The following is a 23,179-nucleotide window of genomic DNA, read 5'->3' as shown; positions in this document are numbered from 1 at the left end:
TAAATCATCAGGGAAAAACCTAGAGCTAATGAAATCTATCACAATCAATCTAGATCCACTCAGAAATAGAGGATTACCAAGCTAAAACTGAGGACCCTTCTGTGCTGCTGTAAAGCTGTCAAATGGGAGATTTTCACAGCAAAGAGCGAATGATGCATGTCTGAGTCTAGCTGTTGCTTGACAGCAGAACATGCGTCAGTGCTGGAGTCACCAGTCCAAGAGCCGCTATTTGACACACAAGTAGTGTTAGAAGTTGATTTATTAACCAATTAACACTCCACATTATGTCGACATTACTCCCACCAGCCTCCCGCCTTGATTAGAGGAGAAAATGCCTCAACAAGATTAAACAGGAAAGATAGATGGAACCAATGCTCTCCCTGCTGCTCTTTCTGTTTCAAACCCTGTCGGCATGTAGAAAACTGTTTGGTGGGTTTGTTTCTATTTCTGATGTTGACTGAGGCTCCCCCCCATCCCACCCTCCCCCAGCCACTGGCTGACAGACTGAGAAACATGCCCACGTACGCACACTCGGATATGTATAATCAGACACTCACAGGTGCAAACGCCGGTGTGTCCACGCTCATACATGAGCACCTGCATAGACAATGCACACATGCACACATAAAAAACAGAGGCACACGGACAGACCAAATGCTTGTCAGACCAATGACTTCAGTGTGATTGCTCCTCTTCAGCACCCACACAGCCAAGCAGTCATTATGGCCCTCTGACACCCAACCCTGGAGATAATGACAGCTCTAGAGGGAGACCCCCCTCCCTCCCTCACTCCCTTCAGCTCCCCACCACACTGTACGCCCACATCCACAGAGAGATGATCGGAAACACAGGGACTCACACACTCAGCACGACAGCATTGAAGGGCTTATTGCCTTAATACTGTGACACACAGCAACAATCTTGCATTCACAGGGACTAACTCTCCCTCACATTTAATAATGGAATTTATTTTAAATTGTTGCAAAGGAAAAGTATGTTTGTTGTTTTGTTGGGATATGGGGACTTCAAAATAACAGCTTCATAACAATTTTGATGGTACGCAGACATGTAATAGGGAGAATAGTGCCTCTGTCATTCTCACTCTGTGCCCTGAACACCTATTCTTGCAGGTCTTGGCTGAGTAGGTAGGATCTGCAGCGAGAGGTGTGCCACATTTCATGGTACCAACTTGCACAGCATCAAATACGTTGGTTAAACTGGATCATATATAATCAGCAACCTCTCTACAGTTATCATGACAGAGGTGAGGACACCAGTTCTATTCTTGCACAATGTTGGTCACCTCTCATGAAACAGGGTTAAGTAACAACCAAGTATCAGTTTAGCCATATTACCCAACTATGTATTTGGAAGTAGGATCCGTTTAAAATTACAATTTATATTCTGAGACAAATTCATGGACAATGAGAGAGGTCCCGTGTGTGCTGTGTGTAGTGTTTATGCTATCTCATAAACCAAGATGATTGCCACCATAGGAAATAAGAGAAGGTTCTGCTGCACAATGTTATGTGTATTTTTCAAATATTTCAAATCAGCTGGTCTTTAAATTGTCACTATGGGCGATGTTCCAAAGGAGTAACTTTATATAACGAAGGAATGGATCAATGTAATGAAGAACAATGTGACTGTTTTTTTATTTGTTGCATAAGGGTCTGTCTGTCTGGTTATTTATCAATAAACAGTTTCTTAATTGATTTTCTAGAAAATTCACTCTCACAGTACTGCACTCTAAAGTTACATATACCATGTTGGCCCTTCCTTTGTGGTAGTGTAAAAAAAGGTTTCGAGATAGGCTGCTGCAAATGTTTGTTTTTGCAGAGCTCTGTACAGAACAAATATGTGTACAGTGGTAATGGAGTGCAGACCTTTATTTTCAATTTCATAATTTAAAATTATAATACAGTTAAGATAACCAGGTCAAACTCTCTTTGTTACAGCTTGTTTGTTTGAGCATTGGACTGCTCTTGTTGCTGCCTTACAATCCTCCCCTCTAGCTATGTTAATATGTTTTGTTAATGTCTGAGTCCTTCAAACTTACTCTCATGGCACCCTTTGATGGATGCAAGAAAACAGATGCAAAAGGCCATCGGGGGGAAATGGCGGTGCAGAGGCTCTGAGACTCCCTCTGGGGGTTAATTTGTTTTGAGGCTTTACACTCGACAAGGCATAAGCACAGGAAATAATCAACATCACAAACCATGAGCATGCAGAAGGATCATCAACCAAGAAATATAGCGTCCCCAAAGCCCAGTGACAGGGTCTGCTTCCGTTTCCACTCCAGAGCCTGGAAACGAGCAATTACAGAGCAGCACCATAACATGCTACCAATAATGGTGTTTGCTCCGTTTGCATTTTCATTCACTTTCTTCCATGTGCATTGTGCAGAGATGTGTGTGTGTACGTGTGAGGAGCCGTAGTTTATAGCGGCTATTTGTTTTGAATAAACAAGGGCTGCTCTGCTTTTCATAGCAGGATTTGTAAATTACCGTCAAACTCTGTTACAAGACCTAGTGTGTGCATTTACAATAAACCCTGATTACTAGAGATATGGAAATGTCTTGCTTATAAAGATGCATTGCAAGGCAAATGTGTAAGATTCCGCATTGATGCAGAGACAGAGAATAAGTGAGAGTCTGCAGCTTGTCTTGAATGTCTGGCCTTAGTTGGACAATAAAGTCACATGGTGACATTGCTCCCATGTTTTGAATTGTGGGCTGACATTAGGCCAACACTACTTATGTAGGAGGTACGTCACAGATTATCTGTGAGTAATAGTAAATACTCACCAAGTGTTTTCTTCAACGGTAATCTCGGGGTAAATGTTGGATTTTATTAACTTCCTGGTAAGCACCAACTGGACAAGACCTACGCTGAGCATGACTCCTCACACAGTGATTACAAATCATGTTACCCATTTTCCATAAATAGCCATAGCCATAAATAATAATAGCAAGCCCAGCTAATCAGCCAAGATCTAAGGAAGCATTGTCAACTTTGCCATCCAACTCTGAGAGAGGTGTGTGCAGCAGAGTCAATAGATGCCTTATCTTAAAGCTTCCATGTGAAAACAATATTATCGTAGATTACAACAAATGTGCAAAGCACTGCAGACAGATTTTGTTTCATTTTGTAAAATTTATATCAAAAAGATGCAGCTTTTATTTTGCAGACTGCTGTCTGATTATTGGAGGACTCGCTGAATGCTGTGTGCAGTGATATAGAGGATTGACGTTGCCATACACTGATATGCATCGAGAATCGTTTTGCATTCAAAGCATTATAGAATCGTGAGGCCAGTGAAGAGCCTAGCACACATGCAGACATGTATGCACACACACACACACACACACACCCACACACACAATACGGCGATGGGTCTGATTTCAAGGTCTGCTGGAGGCAGAGTACATGTGAACAGTCTGTTCAAAGACAAAGCTCATGTTACTTTGTGCTGACTGTATTTCACATAGAAATTACGTAGCGTTATTTAGTCAGTGTTGCTTTATTTGTCTTTAGCTCAAATTATTTGCTATGCTTCTGATCAATAATCCTGACAAAAGTGGCATTCAGCTGAAAAGAACCATGCTATAAGCATCTGCAGTCGAATACTGAGAATTCACTAGGGACCAATGTGCAAGGAGGAAATGGTCAAATACTGAACCTCTGGTCTAAATGTTATGTGTTGACACTGATATAAAACACACTGACAGCAATTTACTGCAGGGAGCCCAAGAGACAGAGTTTGAGTCACCAGGAAGATAAAGACAGCGAAGCAGAGGATGGTGGCAAAGCTGAATGTAATATTTACTTTCACAAAAAATTCTTGGTTCGAAATGATATTTTAAGGGATGACATTCGCTGCCCATTCATACAAGATACAGATCAATGAGCTCATTTTGAAACACAAAAGCGATCCACAAAAGGTCATCAACTCATTGCTGAAACACGGCTGCCGCTCCAGACAACCGACAGCCTGGAGTCCAGAGATAACGCACATACAATGTGCAGTCTGTCAGATTCAACCACTGATATAATTATAAATCAACAGTATTGTTACAGACAGGAGCAGCTATGCAAATTAACACAAACAAGTCAGTATGATGTTTGCTAAGTAACACACATCTGATTCTGATTGAAACACCTCACGAGGTTTGAAAGAAAAGAGTCTAACAATACTGTTAGATCATGGCTTTCTCTGTTAAGTGAATCAAGGTTCACAGGTTGAAAAACTAGGGGTAGCTTCGATTTTGGGGGGGTGAACTGACAGTTATGGTACAACCACTGTCTTCTCCTTCATCTTCCTTTAGTTTATTGATAAAGAAGCTCACTAACATCGGCCCCTCAGGATACAGTCTTGGCTGATCATAAATCAGCCATGTTTCGTATGTCAAACACCCTCAGGCGGCTGCTGATATTGATGGACTACAATGGTTAGTGGTCTCAAGAGGATCATTTTAACTAACAAACAAACTAAAGTGGATTTGACAATGTGCTAAAGTTCATGGAATGGTTCACATGTTAATACTTGATTTAAGGCCACAGGAAATTACAGTACAAAGCAGTGCTCTCCATTTGCTCTTTGCAAGCCAATACTGATGTGTCTGCTGATCCTTTCGTGAGATGGCTTCATTTCAGCACCATGGAGAGCTCCACAGTACTCAGCTGAGGCACATACTCGGCTAATTCCTCCCCTTTTGGGTAGCAAACTGCATGTGTTGGTCTGTCTCTTCAACCGCAGCAGTAATTGAACTCCAGTGCTCGAGTCACTGTAGCACCTGTCAAGGGCCAAGGGACGGGCTATTTCATGCTAAGTTCAGAGCAAAATTTATTTTCCAACAAACCATACTTGGATTAAAATACAAATCTAGTGAACACTGTCACTCAATGCCTATTTTCAGAGTGTGTTTCTTAATTCTGTGGATAACTGGCCAAACACAGCATCAGCTTTAGTGTCAATCCTCATGAATCCTAACCCTGTTAAACAAGGTCAAATCCATCACTAAAGAGTAGTCCAAAGTCTGAGCAAGTGGCAAGACTCTTACTTTTTCCACTAGAAAACCTCTCACATCATGGTTTCTATTTCCATGGCTGAATCCACCTACACATAAAACCAACAGCTGAACTTCCACCACATCGCTCGGGAGTTGTTGTGAGAAGTAATTCTGGGAAATGTAGGAAAACAGAAACCCAAGTGGGAGTAGATGAGGCAGCTCAAGGGAAAACCACCGTAATCTACAACACTCTGGACAAAGTAACTACCGCAATGTGTGGATAATTAGTACTGTGTGATGTATAGATGCACACTCACATACACACAAAGACCCCTCGAGGTATACCCCTCGGCACCTCCTCATATACTGTGGAACATAAACTGTGTTTTTCATGCTACCTGTCATCATTCTGAAATGTCTGGTCCCCCAGCAGCAAATCCCTGAAGCGATAGCGAGGTGGAAGAGGAGGCACCTCTGTATCCACCTCAAGAGGTGCCATCTTGAGAGCCGAGATGTCCAGAATAACACCAGAGTTGCTGCTGTTGTTCTTCTGCAAGGTCTCAGTGGAGGTCCTGAAGGGAGAAAAGGGGAGCTCAATGTTACAGCTTGGTATGATAAACATATGCACCACTGATTAGCTGCTTGTTAGCATGCACACAAGTAGCACATTGGCTCATTATTAGTCATCATGAGGACTTACTAATGTCTGATTCCAAATGACCATATTACACAGTCACTGGGCCATTAACTAAAGAGTTTTCTCTCAAAACCTTCTAATTACTGCTAATTGCATGCACGCGCAAGCACGCACACACACACACACACACACACACACACACACACACACACACACAGTGTGTACACACCAGCAGCCCAGCAATAATCCCTAATTACTAGAGGTGTGGAAATGTCTCCTTTGTAAGATGCATCATGATGCAGATGTGGAACATTCTGCATTGATACAGAGACATAAGATATAATGTCTCTGAGATATAATCAAGAGTCTGTACTGAAGATGGATATATGTTTTGCTTTTGTAATGTTTATGTAGTGCAAAGCTGTAGCTTTTATTTTGTAAACTGCTGTAGTCTGATTACTACTAATTGACAGTAGGTGTTGAGCAGAAATTACGATCTTCAAATGCTTTGCTCAGTATGTGCTAATGAGGTGGTTATGCCACCAGAATGAGCAAAGCATATCAAGATGGTAAAGGGCCATCCACACAAGGAACAACCACTATAATGATAACTAATGATACCAGTGTGAATGTCCACACTGAAGTTCTGTGAACAGTGGCACCAAGCATGCACTGTGTGCTCCAGCTGTTTCACAGTTTAGAAAAACTGGATAAGATGACCTGCAGCAGGCTACATTGAACGGAGAAATTAACAAACAAACAAAAACCCCAGAGGGATTTATGTGTAATTTACAGTCTATTATGTTATATGTTAACTATGTTTTAGGCTAAGTTGTTGTAGAAAACCATATAAAAAGTACTTCCTGAATGTCATCAATTGGCTTACAAAAAAAGAGGTCAGCTACAGTTAAAAAAACATTATTATAAGTACCAGCAATATTGGCTGTGAGTGTTTCGCTTGTTCATATGGCTAAGGATAAAGCTGGCCCCTGCCACTGTCGTTGTGATAAACTCCACCATCCACATTTTTATATACAGTACATTCTTGTTTTTGTGGCCTTTGTATGGCTTTATGAGATGGAACAGCTTAGACAGATTAAATGGGATGAGAGGTTGGACACAGCCTTCGTTCATCGGGGCACATGCTCTGCAAACTGAGCCACCAAGGTACCTCACTCCACCATCCTCTTGAGAAAGAATTATTTTTGAGACATTGTATTCATCGCTGCTGTTAGTTATCATTCTTGGTGTGAAAAAACCTACATTCATGTACAACAGCATCTTTATTTATTACCAGTAAGCAATATGTTGGATGTAAATCAGGGGAAAACTCCTGGTGAATGGCTTGGTAGTTCAAGAATATGGTCATACAGAATAAGACATTGACTGGGGCTTTATCCTGACAAATAGAGCACCAATAACCTATTAATATGCATACATACGAGCAACTACTTAATGGTGAACGCATGTACCCTATTATAAGTGTTACCATTAGCCTTTGCACTGTGGCACCAAGAAAGGCATTTCATTACAATTTAAGATGACAGCTACAATAATACACCTGAGATTGCTGGTATATATGGTGATGGCCATGACAGAAGGAGCACAATTATAGGGGGGGATCAATGAGATGGGAAATCTGTAGACAATTTCAGGGTTGTCTTTTAAGTGTAACAGGCAGGCTGTCATCAAAATAATCAATGTTCAGCAGAGAATGTCTACTTTGAATTGAAGTCCCCAGAGGCCAATTTACCCAGCAGGGACAAAAAACAAATGTGCAAAGGAAAACCACAGCGAGGAAAAAAAAGGCTATTTTTGTATCTGTTCCATGAAGACTAATTCCATGTAGGCTTGGCATGAATTTATTGAGGATGACGTAGTGAGAACAACCTATAATGCTTCCATTTTGGATCGTTAATGCACTGCAAACACTTGACTTAAGATAAGAAATGCCAAACTCCTAAGCTTGTCTGCCTAGAGTGTTGAACACAACTGAGCAAACAGCTTTAACATAAATGTTTTGATATGTTGAAGGAATGCTTGATGTGGTCCTGATTCTCTAAGTCAAAGCAAGTCATGCATGAAAGATTGAGCCAGATAATTTGATGCAACTGTCCTTTCTCACATGCATCATGTATTATTAAACTAAATAAAATAAACATATACAAAATGCATTCATTATTCAAAAAGAAAAAAAATGACATTTCACTTAAGGAGAAGGTCAATGCAGAGACAAAAATAAAAACCCACCCACTTGTACACAAGAGTATACATGCATGTATTTGTGTGCCTCTTGTGCACGTAGCACTGGCTACATATCGGCGTGTTTGTGTTTGCATACGTGCTCCCTCCATGTCACTCAGTGTCACATGTAGGGGAATGAAGTGCTTTGGGAGATTACCTGTCACCATGGGAACTCGATGATCGGCGTGGAGGACTCATGACTGCCTCTGGTGGGGGGTTGAGTGACAAATGAGCAAAGGAGTGAGAGGGCAGGGACAGAGAGGGAGAGCAAAGACAAGGAGGGAGTTAAAACACACTTATTAAGAATTCACCTCATTAAGACTTAGAGAGGATGTAATGTGATTACACTCGCTGCCTGTGTCGCAGCTTAACTCCGCTTAGAGTTCAGCGAGACCTCGGAAATGTGCTGCTCCTTATACAGAGAGGGATTACACCGACACACTTTAATGCAGCTGTGCTGTTCAATACTAATGTGCTAACTTTCTCACACATTCCCAACAGATAGTGTTTTATTATTTATAGGGTATATTTTGATAAAGTGTAGCATTTCAGATGGGTCATCAGCTACTATCTGAATTATTCAGGGCACCCTAGTGTACAGGATTAAATGTGTGCAGCCACGCTGAGGAGGGATCCCCTTATCAAGGTTGTGTTAAACCTTTTTTCTGTCTATGAAGCAACACAAGGAGAGGGGAATTATTTCAGAAATAGGACACAGACATTTGTTCCACACCTACAACAGATGTGCAATGTATGAATCTGTGTTCTTTGTGGCTGAATGTGAGGTGCATTCATGTGTATGAATCAATGTCGAGCTTATTTCATAAATGCCTTACGTGTTCACCCGCATGATTGATCTGTGTATCCCGTTGAGATTGTTTGATTTCCATCTGAAGCCTCTAAGGGGGGGCAGTAAGTGGGTACTGCCGAGTAATGTTTTTGTGTGTGGTCATCATAGTACAGTTCAGGCAGCCTCAAGTTGGCTCATAGCACCCAGGGACATGCTCTCCCTGATTAACGGTGAAAGTACAGACCATGAAGATGAATGTGAAGAGAGTAGGGATGATGAATAGAGTGTGCTGGTAAGTAGACGAGTGCGAGGTGAGTAAGATGGCACAAAAAGATTTTGGTCAGGAGCGTAAAGAACACATTGAAGACAATGACTTTAGGCTGTAGGATAAGTTAAGGAATACTGAATGAGCAAAAAAAAAAAGATGATGGCTGTAAGTCAACCATGGAAGTAAATTGCCTTCAAACCCAGAATATGCACTCTTTGTGTGCTGAACTAATGGATGAGGCAAAGTAACCACAATAATAGGAAATGGAATTGCTCCTGGTTAGACAGTCTCCACTTAATGGAGAGAAAACCACAGATTCAGAAGGGGGAGGGGGTAGAGTTAAAATAAGATAGGGGCCTAGGGAAAGAGGAGGATCATTAAAATCTGCAGTCTTCTTCAAAAACATGTATCACAGAAGGCTGAAGGTAGATCCCACGCTTACTGTCGATGAAATTACAAATACCAGTTATCATTGGGAGCATTACGCTTTAATTGGAATACCAACATTGCAAGTTTCCCTCATGGATAGGCTACAAAACAATAAATGTGACAGTGGTTCACCATTTGAAACACAGCCTGCATATTCAAGGAAAAGTGTGTGAGTGATACCGCGAAGCTTAACTGCTTTGGTGCATAAAACAGGGAATGAAATTGTCATGAGAGCTTTAAATCTGCAATGAAGTCAACTATAGATGTCAGGATGACAGAATAGAGTAAGACAGCTGAGGAATAGAAAGGGCACTGAACTCATAGCACTAGTGTAAATGAGAATAATATAGTTACAGCTATAGCTTAGAGCTGTAAAATCATAAAATTAGCTTATTGGTATCATTTAACTTTCACAGCATTAGTCAGTAGTAGTTCACCTCAGATTAAACACAAAATACCCAATGTTACAGCCTGAAGATAGAACATTAAACAAACACACAAGAGTGAGTAAACTTACAAATGAGCACCACAGTCTCTGGGAGTAAATTCAGGCGTCCTGAGGGAACTAACTTCGTTAGCCAGCTGTGTTGACGTTTCTGACCGACGTCCCATCATCGTAAACATAAGCTCGGTAGAGATAACCTCCGCACACAACTCATACTCTGACAGAGAGGATGTTCCCTATCAACGCGCCTCTGCGAAGGTCCTTTCATGACGGAGGAAAACGGCGCTTTTAAAGCGGTCAGGGGGTCAAGAGGAGTTAGCTTAGGCGTCCCAACATCTCCGCGACGGGAGCTAGCCGTTTGCAGGCTCGCGTTGTTGTTTAGGTTTGTAATAAGAAAACAAGTCCCGGTCTTCGGCGATGATTGGCTTACCCACGGAGCACGAGCGCCTTTTTTTTTTTTAATTTGTCGCACACCTGACGGTTAATTTACATATCATTGCGCGAGTCCCACGCCGGCACGCTTACTTGTCGCCCTTTTCAACAACTTTGTCAGCTCGTGTTGACGAACTACATCGCTCGGCGGAAGGAGGATCAACTGTTATTTTTAGAACGCTGACATTCCTCCTGTCTGCTTCTTTTTTTAAATTTTATTTATTTATTTAAACGGCACTCTCGTGTTACCGCTTTCAGCTGCAGTTGACGTCGCAACGTTCAATGTAAGTACCGCCTCTGTCTTTCTCCGTTGCTGTCATGTGCTGTGTAACACCGGCAAACTAACGTAAGGACATCATGTAGCCCACCGCTGTAGCATACTCCCTGTCGGTCCCCCATGCTTTCCCGTCAGCATCAGCATCAGCATCATGTTCCCCCCTCCCACCCCACCAACACCACCTCCAAGGAGGAGGGCGCTCATTTTCCAAACCTGGAGTCACCTACGGGTGCTTCGCCATCTGCCGGACAACTTTGAGAAGAAGAAGAAACTGATGCTGACAGGAAACTCCTGATGAAAAAAAAAAACGCTGTTAGTGAGCGTTTAAATGAACTAACCCACTATCAGGTTATTAGATGGTGCGTCGTCACGATTTTAACCACACATTGTGCCGATAATGTGTCCAGCTTGTCTGTGTTATAAAGGTGCAGGACTGTGGCTTATTATGGCGAGACAAATAGGACTGTATCTCCTGTCGTATAAGCTGTGTAATAGTGTGAAATGCCAGAGTATGTCTTCATCAGTCAGAGGCATCTGGTGGTAAAAGGTGGAAAGTGCAACTTTGCTATTGTATTGTGAAATGAATCAAATGAAATGTCAGTAAAAGCATGAGTACGTCTGTCAATCCATGGGCTCAGATTGCTGTTATAGACATGACAAAATAGGGGGGAAAAAAACTATAAGACATTGCAATGGAATTAGACCACACCAGTCTTTATTAATTATCTGATCATTTACCACTATCAAACATCAATAATGGAGCACACACAGTACATGCAAAGTCCGGGCAACTTGTAGACAAATCCACAACAGTAGGTTATACATTTGTGTTAAACATACCTGGAACAGATCTCTCCTCTGCTATTTGCCTCACCACAGATCCCCTCAAATTGAAAAAAATATTCATTCTGGTGCGCAAAGAGCGACGGCAGGGAGACACCGCTGGCTGGCTCGTGTGTCTCGGGGAGAAAAAAAAGACGTGTTGCTCTGTGTGCGTTCCTTGTGCTCAGCCTCTACACATTTCAGCCCATTATTCTCCAAGGGAAAGAGCTCTGAGCGTCATCATTTTAAAGCCCACACAGCCACTTATGCTTTCCCATGCCAGCAGTCAGAACTCATTCTCGCGCTTATCTCACTCAGGATCTTGATTCCCACATATTTCTTTTTTCCATAACTTGATCCAGCTGATTTTTGTTATTGCACAGTCCATCCTATGTTTGCATTGATTGCTGGGTATTTACACAAGCTGAATAACGAAACATGACGGAGAGATTGTGTTTACAGTCTGTGCTGAGGGGTTATTTACAAGGCATAGCAGATATTCACATAAGCCAATGTACACATAAAATGACTGATAACATTTCAAAGAAAAAAATGTATTTGAAGATGTTTCCAGTGGATTGAAGCAATTCAGAAAAACTCATGAGAAATCAAACACATAACTATCTTTATCATTATCATTATCAATTCTCCAGACCATATCATTGTTACTGTGAAAACATTCAGTACACTTTCTCCACATCCAACAACCACCTAAGGTTCTCACCTTCAAAGCATCCTTTGTGCCATACATCAAGTTTTAGGTTACAACTTCCATCTTAAGATACGAAAGTATTTTGTCACCTGCAAATCCTTCTTCAACCAAACACCTGCTTTATTTCACCTCCATCTTGTTTGGCACATACCTGTCCAATCCATTTGTAACCTTTTAGACCTTTTTTTTGTCTATGGAAACTAAAAATCAAACAAAACAAAAAAATCAAAGGTATCAAGATTGTTATAGAGCCCAACCGATACTGGCAATTTGGGGACCAATATATTGATATCGATATTGCTAAATACAAAGACTATATGCAGAAACACAGTTCTTGCAATGGTCCCTCAAATGCAGTCATTAAACACAAAGATGAGATATGTATAGAATTTTTTTTCAGGGTAACAATTAATGTTACTGTCCAAAAATGACATAACCTTTGATCAATAACCTTGAATTGATACGTTACTCCATGTATATTATTCTGCAATCTCCCTCTCTGTAACAATGAACAACATATGAGGTGTTGGCTGACTGTCATATTAGCATTTATCCAATCATTGGTATATGTGATTTTTCTGTTGCTGATTAAAGAAAGTGGTTTAAGAATGTGCTACTCTGGCTCTGATGCAGCATCCTCTCACGCAATGTCCCGCCCACAGCAATATCTGATTGGTAACATTCCACAATTGATAGCCTATAAACACATTATAATGTAATTCTGCAGAGTAACTAGTAACTAAATATTTCAAATAAATGTAGAGAGGAAGAATAAAGTAGCAGAAAATCAAAGTACTCAAGTAAAGTCCAAGAAATTGTACTTAAGAGCAGTAATTGAATAAACTGTCCCTAATATCGATTTTCATTCTCCCTGATTTCTAATAATCGGTATCAATATAAGCCCTGAAATAGCCATATCGGTCAACCCCTACATCACACACTGATACCAATACCAGTTTATCTGTGATAAGCCAATATCTGTTCTCTAGGTTGGCTCTGGGTTGTTTATGTTATGTGTTTTTGTTAATGACATTACGACTGACTTACATATCTTTATTTGATTTTCTCCCAAATCAAATAAATCTGTCAGTATCAGACTCACACACCCGTTCGGAGGGGGAAAAAAAATCCAAGCTGAAATGTATTTGCCACTGACTCATCTCTATAAAAGAGATCTGTTTTTTAAGCCGGAGACATAAAAGGACCCGCAACTTTAATGGTAACCCAGTAGCCTATAATGTGCTTTAATTTAATGCTCGCAGTCATTTTTGCAGCAGCAGTTACCAGCGTTGACTAATACAGCGCTGTCTCATTTTGGAGTGAACTCTTCAATTATTCAGTCATTACTCTGCCTTACTTGAACATATCACAATGCGTCCTGGACGCTGGCGCACATCCATTAGACTATATCTCTCCAACACCTCTGTCCTGTTCATATAATGCGAACATTGTTGAGCCTCAGCACAGCACAGCCACTTTCCCTCCTGGATGCTTGCTCTTCATGCTTCCAAAGTGTCTAAAAACAGATGGAGAGGGAAAGACTCAGACAGTGGAGCACTCAGATTCAGTGAGCAGCCTGAAGGCATATATAATATATAGGAGCCTTACATGGTGCATGAATCACAAAGTGACTCTATGTATTTGTCTGGCTGGACTTTCTTGATGTGCAGTATTTTTGTCTTGAGGTTGAAATTCATTTGACAACTGTATCATAACGTAACATTCATTAATGTAATGTTGCATTTAAATTATGATGAGTGGGTGTAATTGGTTTGGATGATGAGCCCCTTCTCTTTTATCTTTTATTCATCATATCCCTTTTTATGTCTTGCATGACTTTGACCAAATTCAGAGTAGATTTCTTTTTCCCTTTTACAGTGTTTGCGTGCAGTGTAATTTCAAACAAAGTATGATTGTAAAAAATTTAAACTCTTTTAAACCCATCTATTCCTAACCCGTCTCTCTAGCAACGTAGACCCCAAGATCCTCAAAATATTGACAATAAGATACAATATTGTTCCACTCGACTGTAATTAAAGGGACAGTTCACCCCAAAAATATAAAAAATGCTTATTCTTCCTCTGCACTGTAGCGCTATTTATCCATCAATTAGATTAGATTGTTATGGTGTGAGATACGAAGTTTTGCAGTTGTTGGCCGCAACAACTGCACCTCCTCTTGAATAAAATGGCACTCAACCGCATGAGACCCGATTACTCAGGATCCACTTTTCTCTAACTGTGGCGCGATTACCACTGGCAGTATGCGAGCTCCCTCTAGGGGTACACAGAGGAATTCCAGGAATGTTTTTTTTTTTTTTTTTTTTTGAAAATTAATTAATTTAGAAAAATACGAGTAATACTATCTTAAATCAAGAAAATTAATAAGCTGAAGTAAAATTTAAGATAACTTTTGTCTTACTTGTAAAGTCTTTGTTTCTGCATGCTACTTAGTCATGTTGACAACAGTGAACCAAGCGCAAATGCTTGGCGCTACTCTAGCAGCGCCACTGAAGCGTTCACAGCATATACGTCACAGCAAATAGCACAAAACAGTAAGTTAAGCTGCATGGAGAAAGACTATGCTACTGTATTATGGCACATTTTTAACATGGTGATAATACTTGGAAAACCTGATAATATCTGAGGTGTAGAAAGTCTGAGAGCCCCTGCTCGCGAGCAGTTTCATGTAGGATCTATTTTCTTTCTACGAAATTATCACAGATCAGAAGGAAGTGTGCATTAACTCAAGAACAGGCTCGTGCTCAGAGAGCAACCATAAAAAAATCAATGGCATCCTTTTGGCTGACCTGTTATGTTAAATAGCTTGATGACCTAGCTTTTTTTCATGAACAGATGCATGCTTTCTTCTCTGCAAAGATTTAGAAAGAAAATAGTCCCTACATTAAACTGCCCACAGCAAGGTCTGTGGGTTGTTATTTATTAATGATTTCTAGAAAGAGACCATTACCACGTACCACTAGAGGGGGCTTGCTTACCAAAATTTCAGAATAGTGGATCTTGAGTAACCGGGTCGTGATTTCTGTAAAGACACCTTGCTGTTAAATTTTTCAGATATACGTTTTGGGTGCCTTGAGCACCACAAGCCAAGTTTGCTGAGTTCCATCATGTTTGAGAGAAGCTGCAATCTCTTCCAAAAAAAGAGATGTTTAAACGGTGCTACAGTTCCGCGGAACAATATGTATTTTGGATTTTAGTGTGTCACTTTTAATTGCAGTCTTATAAAAACATGTCCAAGCCAAGGCATTATTTGAATGATGAGTAATCTTTGGGAAGGCCAGTGGAAGCATTGGTTTTCATCTTACCTCCATGAGTTGGTTTCATGACAGTACACTTCTATTGTTTTCAGAGTGGTGAGACCATTGGAGCCTCCCACAGCCAGCAAGGCTCCACTGAAGACAACAAGGGACATCTGAGGCACGATAGAGTGGGTGTAAGAGAATGATATTAAATTACATTTGTAAATTAGTCTAAATGAAATCGATTTGACATGCTTTTTGTCAATCCCTGTTAAATCCATCACCAAAAGCCCCTTTCTTTCCTGTTAGCTCTATGCACGGCAGTGTTGGTTGGCTGGTCCACCGTTATGATCCAAAATGAAAGACTTTTCCTCTAGTGCCACCAACAGGTCAAACCTTCCAATTACTATATGGGTTTTGAGCAACCCCTGACTTTTCATGGCACCACCATGAGTGTCATGTCTTTATAACTACTGGATGGATTGGCATGATAATTGGTACATACATTCATGTCTCCTTTAGTGATTCCTTAATGTCTCATCAAGATCCAGCAACAGGTTTAAATTGGAATAAATGTATGGTTTATGACTAAATGCCTGTGAAAATAATGACAGTCCTCATCTGCACAGATAAACTAATATGGTTACCATTAAACCTGCCGATACATCCATGGCATGCCAGAAGTGAGCAAGTCACCACTGTTTCCTTTGTTATTATATTCATGTGTAAAGAAAGTTTTGAAAAAGTTTTTGAAAAACAAAAGATAACATTAGGCAATCTGTTAAGGAACATTATGTCCTTCACTCAGTTGTAGTCAATCCTGTTTCTTCTCGCTATCTTTTCAGTTCTAATAGGTTGGCTGTAAAAAAAATCAACTGGGCCTTAAATCAGCAGGGAGACCTTATGTGTCATTATAATATGTTACTCACATTGTCCCTCTTGCTCCTCAACCGTTTGACAGGAGTCCACCTCATGGTGTCTGGGTTAAATCGCTCGACAGCACAGAGCTCCAGGCTGAGCTCGTCTTTGCCCCCAGCCACATAGATGTGTCCCAGGTACACAGTGCAGCCAGCATTCTCCCTTGGACTCAGCATGTGGGCGCATATCGACCAAGTACCGTCTACAGGGTTGTAACGCTCCACTGGGGGACATTTAGAGGATAGCAGAAGTCATATACACTATATGATACACAGCTACTCACATTGAATGAGCAGCACTGCCATACAGACAAGTATTTTTTATATTTATTTTCAAAAATATCCAGGTTATATTGATATATTGCAGTTTTAGATGTACATAAAAAGCTAAAAAGAATAGAAATGTCTGCTGGAAAGCACATCAGCAAAGAGGCTTTTTTCTATTTTATTATCTGTTCAATGGAAATTCTTAAGAAATAATGTAATTTCCAGCCATCAACGTAAGCTCTGACTGTGAACCTGATGGGAACTGAAAATGGTTGTGGGAATTTTACTGAAATGCGCTTCTCATGGACTGAAATAGTGGCAGGACAACATAACCGTTGTTTATCTTCGGCAAGGTCAGGGGGCTGTGTGTGTGTGTGTGTGTGTGTGTGTGTGTGTGTGTGTGTGTGTGTGTGTGTGTGTGTGTCTGAGTGGGCAGAAAATAGTTATGTGTGACTGAAATCCTGCCACACGTCAGGAAGCTGTCAAAGAAAGCTGAGGGTTTTTTCAAATAGTGGTGGGAAAATGTCAATTCGCAAAATGTCCCCAAGCATTGAATAACAGTTAACTATTTGTATGTTAATAAATGATCAGTATGACTGTATCAGTATTAGCTTGATCAAAACAAAGTGCATGACAAAATTTCGTACTGCCTGAGGTTTGATGTCAATGACAGCCTCACCTGAGCTTAGTGCCATATCCCCATCATTCCCTCCAATCACATACAGGTGACCCTCCAGCACAGCAGCCGCTGCTCTGGTGCGTCTGGTCAGCATCGCTGCCTGCTTGCTCCACATGTTCATTTTCGGATCGTACCTAGAACAATGAAACAAAGGTTAGCGGCAGCAATTTAACAAATGGTCTGCCAATCACTAATGTTTTTGCATAATTCAGTGTATCACTTCTTTGTTCCTTCCTCTGAGTCAGCCACTTCAGATTGCTTTCAAAGTAATGTGAGATGTCAGGTAAGTAAGATCATTATTACTTTCACTCCGGATATATGTAAGACACAGCCCACTCCTTTCAATTTCATTTAATGCTCATTTTTCAAACGTGACTGTGTGTTTGTTTCTTCACAGGAGACTTAGCTTAAGCTTTTCTGATGTACCAGATGGTGTTAGGAATGAAAATGTGCTTTGAAAGTGTTTATTTTCTTTACTAAATCTAAAGTGAAATCTTTTGGCAGCAGAACTTTTTAGGAAAAATAATAAAGCACAGTGCCATTTAATGTCTTACAGTATGTTTTAAGAAGATTCAAAATTAATTCTGTAAGATATTGATCTCTTGTGTGACTCATGCAGCAGTACCTCTCCACAGTGTTCATGGCAGTAATGCCATCATGTCCTCCAACAGCATACAGGTATCCATCCATTGCCACCAGACATACTCCGCTGCGTGGGCTGCTCAAGGGTGCTACATCTGCACTCCAGCTGTCTGTGTCTGGGTTGTACCTGCCGTGATGGTGGTCAAGGAGCAGGCATGTCAAAGTGCGCAACAACAATTAGATACTGGTAATAAAAAACTTGAAAAGAACCAACACAGCTTTCATATAAACGTATATTTTCTGAGTGTTTAATATTTTGCAATTGTGTGCGATTGTGATTGTGACAAACATTCACACTGAGCGAAAGTAATTGAGTTGTGTGGGCATCCATGTAAACATCTGCCAAAGTGCCTCATCTCTGCTGGAAGGCTGTTAAAATGTCTTTCTCTCCGTTCAGGGCCATTACATGAAAGCCCACATCCCCCAAAACAGCACTTTCACCTAACTGGCAAGTCTTCGCTCAAGTATGACGTCAGACATTATCTTCAAATGTCACAACAGCAATGTAACCACCCCTTAGAGATGAGGTAACCTAAATGAGAGGCCATTAAAAGCTGATCAGTTTGGAGTGGGTCTTTCCCCATCGGTCTGCCAGGCAGCCCTGGGATGATCTGTACGGGGTCAGCTTGATGGCACTCTGTAAAGGAGTGGCTGTCTGTGGGAACAGGGAACAGAGCCAGCTCCTTTGAGCCATCTGATAGAGTGGGAGGAGAGGAAGTGGGAGAAAATGTGCGTGTGTGTGTTTGACAGTTTATATTTTGACTTTCTCTGCCTGTGAGGAAAAGATATGCTGGCAACATGTTAAGATTTGGGAAATCCTGTGAAGGGGGGATTTTGGGTGGTCCATTGCTCAATTAAAAGATGGCTTCAGGTTACAGTTTGGGTTTGATGTCAGAAAAGCTTGCAACTAATTTCTGCCTTAATGCTGACCTCTACTGTTCAGTGATGTGAACAACAACAACAAATACAGTCAGAGCTTCATTTCCCACACTATGTAGGAACATGAGTACGTAGCATACAAGCTTTTTATTCCAGTCAAATAGCAAGCAGTGACTTGTGGGTATTCTGTTTATGTCATTAGTTTTAATTCTTAATTGTTTTGAATTTTGGTTTTCAATGTAATTAGTCTCCCAAGTGGGTTTGCTCACTTCAGTTTAGTTTTTAATGTTTAAGAAATGTTTACTTTTAATCTAGTTTTATTAGTTTCAGTTTTAAGTTATATAAGTTTTAGTTATAATACTTTTATTATAATATGTGAGGAAAATTAGAATAGGTATAACAATGCAGAAAAAAAAACTGTCTTGTTGTTAGAGTTTCTGGGTTAGGTGTGTGTGAGCTGACCAATCAGAGAGCAGACTGGGTAGAGGGGGAATTCGGTGCTGTAGCACTGGACAGTATGAGGAAACTGGTGGTTTTTTAGCTATAAGCATGCCGACCTATTCTAGTATTAACTCAAAATGAAATTGCATAGTGTGCAGAGGTTGCCAACTTTCTGCAGATTCAATCACTACAGACCTCTAAACTTCATCTGGCCTTCTGATTAGCTTAAGAACAGTTCATAGAGAGCTTCATGGAGTGGGTTTTCATGGCCAAGCAGCTACATCCAATCCATATATCAGCAAGTGCAATGCAAAGCGCTGGATGCAGTGGTGCACCGCCACGGGACGCCAGTGGAGACGTGTTTTCTGGAGTGACGAAATGCGCTTCTCCATCTGGCAATCTGATGGACGAGTCTGGGGTTGGCAGTTGCTAGGAGAACAATACTTGTCTGACTGCATTGTGCCAAGTGTAAAGTTTGCTTGAGGGGGGATTATGGTGTGGGGTTGTTTTTCAGGAGATGGGCTTGGTCCCTTAGTTCCAGTGAAAGGAACTCTGAATGCTTCAGCATACCAAGAGATGTTGGACAATTCCATGCTCCCAACATTGTGGGAACAGTTTGGGGATGGCCCCTTCCTGTTCCAACATGACTGTGCACCAGTACACAAAGCAAGGTCCATAAAGACATGGATAAGAGAGTCTGGTGTGGATGAACTTGACTGGCCTGCACTGAGTCCTGACCTCAACCTGATAGAACACCTTTGGGATGAATTACAGCAGAGACTGAGCGCCAGGTCTTCCCGTCCAACATCAGTGTGAGATCTCACAAATGTGCTTCTGGAAGAATTGTCAAAAATTCCCCAAAACACACTTCTAAACCTTGTGGAAAGCCTTCGCAGAAGAGTTGAAGCTGTTCCAGCTGCAAAGGGTGGACCGACATCATATTAAACCCTATGGATTAAGAATGGGATGTCACTTAAATTCATATGCGAGTCAAGGCAGGTGAGAGAATACTTTTGGCAATATAGTGTATGTGTCCTTTAATACTGAGGCCTCTGCATGACCTACATCATCAAACAAGACCATCAGTGAAAAGGTTTTTTTTGTATGATTATTGTAGTTATTCTTAATACCCATCACCGGATTGGATTCCTTCTTATCCAGGTTAGGTAAAACATGAAATTAAAACAATACTTTAATGGCAGAGTGCTGAGTATGACTTGAGGAGTCTCAACAGCCTATGGAAAGAGGCTGCTCATTCATCTTCTGCCTTACAAGATCTCATATAGCACATTCACTGCCACCCCCCATGCAACGTCAGCACTCAGCATAAAGGCTAGGACTAGCTGTCAGACACCTACATTACATTTACATGAGTTCATCCTCCATGGAGATCAACCTGGGTCTGGGAGGATTCCTCTGAAAGACCAAGTGTCAGAGCAGCTCCAAATTATTAAGAGACGACCGGCGTTTCAACCTGTCACCATCAGCACGAACATGTTTGCTTTCAGGTTCTCAAGCTGATATAACCGGCGTGAGGTAATGAAATGTCAGTTTGAATAAACCAGAAAATCGGCACAAACTGAAAGGAACAGTTTCAATTACAGCCTCTCATGAAGTCAGTGGTTTGATGCTTGCATTTAGCTGGGACATGAAATTCACTGGAGCATGTGACAAAACAAACACAATCTGTACGGATGATGATGTGAGATTCTTACAGCTAGAAATCCTTACAGCTTAAAGTGAAAGTGTAATGGGAGAAAATCTGAACTCATTCCAGAGTGACATTTCAGATGGATAGAAATGATTGGCAAGTTAAGACCCCTGAAAACAAATTCTGAGTTGAAATAGACATTTTAAAACAGTTCTGTCTCACCTCTCCACATTGCTGTTGCAGCGGACATTATCTTCCCCACCCACGGTGTAGATCTGGCCATCCAGTGAGCCTACAGCCACATTGCCACGACGATTAACCATGCATGCTGCTGTTTTCCACTCATTGTAGTCAGGAGAGAACTGTTCTACCAGACAGGAAGGGTCGTCCGGGGTCCAACCCCCGACTATGGAAACAAAACAGAGCACTTATTTGAATACAGTTTCCATCGAAACATTGCTGTCATAAAAGGAATAACTGCAATTAAGCCTGTCACCGATGTCAATCAACAACAGTCATTTTTCTGAAAAGGTCCTTTTAGTTTTTCTAAATCTCACTCTCACTCTTTGCTTTCCTCATACTGTATGCAGTAGAGGCAGTAAGCAGGGCGAATTTAGGCATCGATCCAATAGTATCGACCTGTTTTGACTGGTTTCCATGGCGATCCTTGGCAGAAGGAGGTGCGATCCAGGAAAGTGAAAAAATAATCTGAACTCGAACTTATGACTAATTTATAAAACTGCAAATGCACAGATGGGTGACAAATAAAGGGTAAAAACCGACATTAAGTGTCTCAGCGAGGTGTTGGGCCAGCATGCGCCTCCAGCGCAGCTTCAGTGCTCTTTGGCAGGGAAGTAACAAGTCTCTGGGGCTCTAATGGAAGGATGAACACCGAACTGTGTTGCTTCGTGTGTTTCGATGGTGGTTGAGAGTGCTGTTTAACACACTGGTGCTCTTCTTTTCCAGCAGGGTTGATGTCTCTTGATTGTGAAGGTCATAGCATTTCATTCACATCATTATCAGACAATTACTGCCCCCTTTGCATTTGCACTTGCACTGTTTTTCCACTAATTTGTTGAAGTTTGCCCTTTAATTTGTCACTTGTCTTCATGTTTGTTTGCTCTTTGCTTTAGCCTTGAGGGTTCCACTTCTGTTTACCCTTTTCATTTTCAGTCCCTAGCATCCTCTCCTTTCTCAGACAATATGAACAACAGTCTCCTTAAGTACTACAGAGGTTGAATTTATAGAAAGAGTATTTATCTTGCTGACTCATGCTGCCAGCCTCTGCATGTAGGGGATGCACAGTTGTTCTGGTTACTCTAGTTGAAGGTGTAGTTTACACTTAAAGTCAGTCTCTGGATTGTCATGATTGGTTAAGATTGTTGGACGTGGTCTGTAATAGCTGCGATTGAGGTAAAGATTTAGAACTTGACTGACAATAGACTCAAAATGTATGGTTATATGTGAGCAAGACAGCTGCATTGGAAGTAATAAGTATCACTGATTCAAAGTAGCAATACAACACTCAAAATTCTCCCCTAAAAGTAAAAGTAACTAAAGGTGTATGATAAATGTGGTGGATTATGGTTGCTAAGAAGACCAGATAGCTTTCAGTTGTCCTCAGAGCATCAACTCATCTATTACCGGTAATTAAGTTTGTAATGGAGACGTGAAAGCAGATCAGAAAGAACGCATTTCTTGAGTAAACTACTTACATTCCACCACTGTCCAGCCATCCATTAAATATTAACAGAAGATCTCTTAGCACAGACTGCTTGTCCAGGACCAGTTGGAGCAATTACAGTAATATGTGACCACAGAAGTCTCTAGAGTGTACTGTACTGCATTCATTTAATGAGCATCGCATACTCTCTTAAAGCTACATGTTTATTTAAATGACAGGTCTTTTTCACATAAAACCCTCCACACTGGGATTTGTGAACAGAGCCATTGTTAAAACTTTTTTCAGTTTAGTTAGTCACACCTGTGCTCTTCCTATCACAAGTCAAAATGTAGTTGTCCCCATCACAAATTGTGATCCATTTATTATGAGTAAAATTGGTGGAGTGCCACTTTAAATGAAATTGGAATTTTTGACTCGGTTGCTGCATAATATCTCTACATCTTCCATCTGGAGTACAGAACTTGAGCGGCATAAACTGCCCTCCAAAGTGAAGGTTCAGTGCTCTTTAAAAACAGAAACTCTACTTGTCACATGTAGACAAATGCAGTAACTGACCCACAAACATCATGTCATTGAGGACATCCTTGGGTGGAAGTCTGCTGAGCTGTCTGCGGCCTCGACAGTGGGAAGACCCTCCTTTGCCCATTGCTTGTTTGACCAGCATGTGGCCGTGCTCTGGCTCCTCCAGCGCC

General features: G+C 41.1%; 2 protein-coding genes and 1 long non-coding RNA gene across 20 annotated transcripts in view; 1 reads left to right on the top strand and 2 right to left on the bottom strand.

Annotated features, from left to right (window-relative positions):
• Positions 1-11,563, bottom strand: part of si:dkey-21e5.1 (potassium channel subfamily T member 1) — a 72,081-nt gene extending 60,518 nt beyond the window's left edge. For 12 of the 13 annotated variants that reach the window (XM_037099066.1, XM_037099060.1, XM_037099061.1 and 9 more), the window contains exons 1-3: positions 11,375-11,563; positions 8,051-8,099; positions 5,411-5,584 (exon numbers count right to left, since the gene is read on the bottom strand). In XM_037099066.1, the coding sequence (XP_036954961.1) occupies positions 5,411-5,584; positions 8,051-8,099; positions 11,375-11,441 (290 nt within the window). In that variant the 5' untranslated portion in view covers positions 11,442-11,563. Of the gene's footprint in view, positions 1-5,410; positions 5,585-8,050; positions 8,100-9,897; positions 10,435-11,374 lie in introns of those variants that run through there. The other variant, XM_037099067.1, reaches the window with a different exon arrangement.
• Positions 10,403-18,540, top strand: LOC119020025. Of its 5 annotated transcripts, none has more exons than XR_005075210.1 (4): positions 10,403-10,541; positions 15,438-15,521; positions 16,289-18,019; positions 18,230-18,540. It is a non-coding gene; the product is annotated as an uncharacterized LOC119020025 (long non-coding RNA). The 5 variants fall into 5 exon arrangements; XR_005075211.1 differs by lacking the exon at positions 18,230-18,540 and having other exon boundaries at positions 16,289-16,382; positions 17,237-18,047; XR_005075213.1 differs by lacking the exon at positions 18,230-18,540 and having other exon boundaries at positions 16,289-16,558; positions 17,237-18,047.
• LOC119020024 (kelch-like protein 20) lies at positions 11,756-21,455 on the bottom strand. Of its 2 annotated transcripts, none has more exons than XM_037099081.1 (7): positions 21,361-21,455; positions 21,026-21,209; positions 17,816-17,959; positions 17,191-17,324; positions 16,257-16,468; positions 15,394-15,500; positions 11,756-13,584 (listed from the first exon to the last, which is right to left on the bottom strand). In XM_037099081.1, exons 1-7 carry the CDS (start codon positions 21,422-21,424, stop codon positions 13,527-13,529), a joined length of 903 nt encoding a protein of 300 aa, XP_036954976.1. In that variant the 5' UTR covers positions 21,425-21,455; the 3' UTR covers positions 11,756-13,526. The 2 variants fall into 2 exon arrangements, with proteins under 2 accessions (XP_036954976.1, XP_036954977.1); XM_037099082.1 differs by having other exon boundaries at positions 21,367-21,416.
• Positions 21,456-23,179: the final 1,724 nt, after the last annotated feature.

Source organism: Acanthopagrus latus, chromosome 5, assembly GCF_904848185.1.
Source record: "Acanthopagrus latus isolate v.2019 chromosome 5, fAcaLat1.1, whole genome shotgun sequence".
Lineage (NCBI taxonomy): Eukaryota > Metazoa > Chordata > Actinopteri > Spariformes > Sparidae > Acanthopagrus > Acanthopagrus latus.
Note: the sequence above shows the minus strand (reverse complement) of the source record. Positions and strands in the feature narration are given on the sequence as shown.